This window comes from Danio aesculapii, chromosome 4 (genome assembly GCF_903798145.1).
Source record: "Danio aesculapii chromosome 4, fDanAes4.1, whole genome shotgun sequence".
Classification (NCBI taxonomy): domain Eukaryota; kingdom Metazoa; phylum Chordata; class Actinopteri; order Cypriniformes; family Danionidae; genus Danio; species Danio aesculapii.
The window spans coordinates 2,993,461-2,998,460 of NC_079438.1; the positions used below are offsets into that span (position 1 = coordinate 2,993,461).

The 5,000-nt window shown below is 44.6% G+C and overlaps 1 protein-coding gene across 2 annotated transcripts in view; it reads left to right on the forward strand.

The window, feature by feature from the left end:
- The first annotated feature begins 2,070 nt into the window (after nt 1-2,070).
- Nucleotides 2,071-5,000, forward strand: part of arfgap3 (ADP-ribosylation factor GTPase activating protein 3) — a 6,159-nt gene continuing 3,229 nt past the window's right edge. The window contains exons 1-5 of one of the 2 annotated variants that reach the window (XM_056455357.1): nt 2,071-2,337; nt 2,926-3,044; nt 3,468-3,540; nt 3,998-4,132; nt 4,289-4,369. In XM_056455357.1, the coding sequence (XP_056311332.1) occupies nt 2,212-2,337; nt 2,926-3,044; nt 3,468-3,540; nt 3,998-4,132; nt 4,289-4,369 (534 nt within the window). In that variant the 5' untranslated portion in view covers nt 2,071-2,211. The remainder of the gene's footprint in view (nt 2,338-2,925; nt 3,045-3,467; nt 3,541-3,997; nt 4,133-4,288; nt 4,370-5,000) is intronic. The other variant, XM_056455356.1, reaches the window with a different exon arrangement.

Genomic DNA, 5,000 nt, shown 5'->3' on the forward strand with positions numbered 1-5,000 from the left:
TGTTCATCTTTACAGGCGATTCTCCCTCAATATTTAGATTTATTGATCATCTCAGCCACATAATGTCCGCCATAGAGCGAAATAATGACAGTATAAGCTGTTGAAGTGTGTGTTTGACCATGTTAATAGTATGGAATAAAATCACTGTCATTAATATTTCGTGCGTAAATAAAATTCACGCATCCGTAATTATAAAATCGTAAAGGAAAACGGAGCGTACTCGTAATTTTACGAGGGTACAATTCCAAAATCTGCGATTAGAACAGACACAGATACGACATTTTGTTTTTCTGTTTGTTTATGACTGATACATTTACGATGGGTGTACTTTACAAACACGAATTACAGTTTCTCCACGGACACGAAGTCCTGATTACGAGTACGAATCAAACAGCGAGACTTCACTGTCAAAATTACGTCACCGCTTCCACAGGCATTATTAAACAAGCGAGAGTCATCGATCATAACGGCGCGCCTGCTGGACGTTCGAGCTTACACACACCGTCTCAGATAAGATTTCTGTTATTCCCTCTTTGAGAAATGTCCGTCATGAGCTGTAATAAAGGTTGAGACTCAATGAGGTCCTATTTCGCTGTGTTTCTTGGACATTTTACTGAATCAAAATGAAGAACGGTCCGAGGATAGAGAGCTAGCATAATGTCAGTTAACGTTACAGGCAGCGAGCGCAGAGTCTCAGTGAATCACTTAACTATAACAGGACATCTGTTGATTAAGTCACCTATTTTAACTGTTTAAATAACTCTCAAATACTCTAAGATCACCAGAGAACACAAATTAAATTAGACAGATTTATCCAGTATAGGTAGATAAAACAAAGAAAAGTTTTACTCTTATCAATTAATTAACTTTAAATAAACCAGAATAAGCTAAATATAATGTGGTAATTAAACAATCACCAATATAGAACAAACACACACGGAAAGAGAGAAACACACCGAATAGTATACGGCTAAATAGTAATATAAATGTTTATGGTAATAGTTTATTAATTATAGTAATACAATATAATGTAACTAATAGTTTAATCAAGTAATATAACAAACAGATAATAACAAATAACATAACAAACATTTATATCAATGGTTACTAATACCTTACTTTGTACAAATTTAAAGATGATATATATATATATATATATATATCTGATCATATCATCTCCTCTCCATACATCAATGAGGAGCTTAATTATTCAGCTTTCAGATGACATACAGGTCTGTTTCAGATGATTGCCCCTCATGTCTGGTTTTGTGGTCCGGGGTCACATTTTTAACATTTATTTATTTTGATTCATAGTCTCATAAATGTTTAACGTTACAAACTTCTGGTGAGGACAAACCCTCAAATATTTAAACTGCCTTTTGCTGATATCTTCATTACATAATAGATCAATATTCAATCTGGCTTTAAAAAAGGTGACTTAATCAACAGATGTCCTGTTATAGTTGAACACTGTTCAGTGATTCACTGAGAGACTCTGCGCTCGCTGCCTGTAACGTTAACTGACATTATGCTAGCTCTCTATCCTTGGCCCGTTCTTAATTTTGATTCAGTAAAATGTCCAAGAAACACAGCGAAATAGGACCTCATTGAGTCTCAACCTTTATTACAGCTCATTATGGACATTTCTCAAAGAGGGAATAACAGAAATCTTATCTGAGACGGTGTGTGTAAGCTCGAACGTCCAGCAGGCGCGCCGTTATGATCGATGACTCTCGCTTGTTTATTAATGCCTGTGGAAGCGGTGACGTAATTTTGACAGTGAAGTCTCGCTGTTTGATTCGTACTCGTAATCAGGACTTCGTGTCCGTGGAGAAACTGTAATTCGTGTTTGTAAAGTACACCCATCGTAAATGTATCAGTCATAAACAAACAGAAAAACAAAATGTCGTATCTGTGTCTGTTCTAATCGCAGATTTTGGAATTGTACCCTCGTAAAATTACGAGTACGCTCCGTTTTCCTTTACGATTTTATAATTACGGATGCGTGAATTTTATTTACGCACGAAATATTAATGACAGTGATTTTATTCCATAAATAGAGAATAAACGGCTGAAAGCTCGTCGGGTGAGGTGACGAGGGCGCGCTGTTTACCTGCGCCGCTCATTTGCATGAGTTGTTCATGAAGACGCGCTCCGCCAATCAGCGCTCGGCGTGCTGCTGACGTCAGCGCAGGAGGAAGTGCGGCGCGGATGCGGAGTGTGTGGAGCGTTAGTGTGTCTGTCCGGTGTCCCGCGGCGGTGCAGAAGATGTCGGAGCCCGGTAAACAAGACATCTGCGCGGTGCTCAAGCGACTGCGAGCCGCTGCTGCCAACAAGGTGAGTGCGACACACACACACACACACACACACACACACACACACACACACACTCTGAGAAGAGAGCTTCACACACACTTCAGGAAGCAGGAAGACGGAGGACACGTCACAGCTTCAGCAAGACTCACATATGGCAGATGATGGAGTGTGTGTGTGTGTGTGTGTGTGTGTGTGTGTGTGTGTGTGTGTGTGTGTGTGTGTGTTCAGGAAAACACGTCTAGATTCACTCTCAGGTCATTTACACACCTGTGAACATTCACACACACACACACACACACACACACACACACACACACACACACAGCTGTCTGATGAGATCTGTAGAACAGCAGGAAACAGCATCAGCTGCTGGAGGTGTGTGTGTGTGTGTGTGTGTGTGTGTGTGTGTGTGTGTGTGTGTGTGTGTGTGTGTGTGTGTGTGCGTAACAGTGCTCTATATCTGATGTCTGCTTGGAGTCTTCACACTGTTCACATGAGCTGTACAGCAGTGAGCTGTGTGTGTGTTTAGTGTGTTTATTCAGTGTGTGTGTGTGTTTATTCTGTGTGTGTGTTTAGTGTGTTTATTCAGTGTGTGTGTGTGTTTCTCAGGTGTGTTTCGACTGCTCAGCGAAGAACCCCAGCTGGGCCAGCATCACATATGGTGTGTTTCTGTGTATCGACTGCTCCGGCACACACCGCTCTCTGGGGGTACACCTGTCCTTCATCAGGTACACACACGCACACACACGTACTCTTCATCAGGTACACACACACACACACGTACTCTTCATCAGGTAAACACACACACACACACACATGTACTCTTCATCAGGTAAACACACACACACGCACTCTTCATCAGGTAAACACACACACACACACACACACACACACACACACGCACTCTTCATCAGGTAAACACACACACACACGCACTCTTCATCAGGTAAACACACACACACACACACACACACACACATGTACTCTTCATCAGGTAAACATCAGTCGTCAGTGTATTACTCAGCATTGAGGGTAAATGACAGCTCCCTGTGCGTGTGTGTGTGCGCGCGTGTGTGCGTGTGTGCGTGCGTGTGTGTGTGTGTGCGTGCGTGTGTGTGTGCGTGTGTGTGTGCGTGTGTGTGCGTGCGCAGGTCTACAGAGCTGGACTCTAACTGGTCCTGGTTTCAGCTGCGCTGTATGCAGGTGGGAGGGAATGCCAGCGCGGTGAGTACACACACACACACACAAACTTGTATTACTCGTACACAGTTCTACCAGAAGCTGAATGTTGTCTGTTTACTCCCGCTTCACCTGCGTCAGTCCTGCTTGAGCTTCAGCTGAACACAAAAGGAGATGTTTTGCAGAATGTTGAAGCCTGTAACCATCGAGGTCTATAGTGTTCCTCCTGTATGGGGACAGTTGTCCAGCATTCTTCAAAACATCTCCTCAAGTCTGAGGTGTTTGAGTTGAGGAGTGTGTGTTCGGAGCGCTCTGGTCCTTCAGCGCCCCCTGGTGTTCCTCATCTTCATCAGGAGCTGTGTTCTGCAGGGAGAGGAGTACTGCTGATGCTCTCCTACAGAGATATGAGCAGACCTGCTGGACATGTCATGCGCTGCTGTCTAGTGTTGACGCTCAGATGAACCATTCTGCTGTGTGTGTGTGTGTGTGTGTGTGTGTGCAGAGCGCCTTCTTCAGTCAGCACGGCTGCAGCAGCAGCAGCGCAGCGAACGCTAAATACAGCAGCAGAGCGGCGGCGCTCTACAGAGACAAGATCAGGAGTCTGGCCACACAGGCCACCCGACGGCACGGCACTGAGGTCAGACTCACACACACACACACACACACACACACACACACACACACACACTGATGATGATGATGATAGTGTTTGTGTGCTCATACTGACCTGTGTGTGTGTGTGTGTGTGTGTGTGTGTGTGTGTGTGTGTGTGTGTGTGTGTGTGTGTGTGTAGTTGTGGCTGGACGCTCAGGCTCCTCTGTCTCCCTCCTCTCCGCTGGATAAACAGGAGGACTTCTTCACTCAGCACACGCAGGTGAGGAGCAGCCTGATCATCTAGAGCAGGGGCGCCAGGCCTTCTCTTATCAAGCGCCTAATACACATATACACTATACACTGGCCCTGTGTTTACTTGATATCAGATCAATATTAAATTGATCAGTATCACCCAGCCCGACTGTCCTGCATCAGATGAGCCTCAGTGTTTATAATCTGATTCAGTCACTACAGACTGATCCAATCAGAGCAGAGCACGCCATCTGACTGTCCAATCAGAGCAGAGATTGGAGAGTCTGTATGCTTGGACCAATCATATTTGGAGCAGAGAGGTGCAGTGAGACACTGAAGGTGTGGAGGGTTCAGTATGGGCTCCTCTGCAGTGTTGCCAGATTGGGCAGTTTCCCGCAGGTGTGAAATGACATTGGGGGGTATAGAAAAATTGGGCTGCTTTTATTTGTTTATTTTTATTTATTTATTTTTTTGTAACAAAAAACAACCCCCCCCCCCACACACACACACACACTTAGCATGATTCTGGTGACCGTCACCCCCCTGATTTCCAGATGACTGGGCGGGGCATTTTGCATTTTGGCAGGTTTTGGATACTAGCATAGTAATACTAGCGTGTGTGTGTGTGTGTGTGTGTGTGTGTGTGTGCGTGCGCGCGT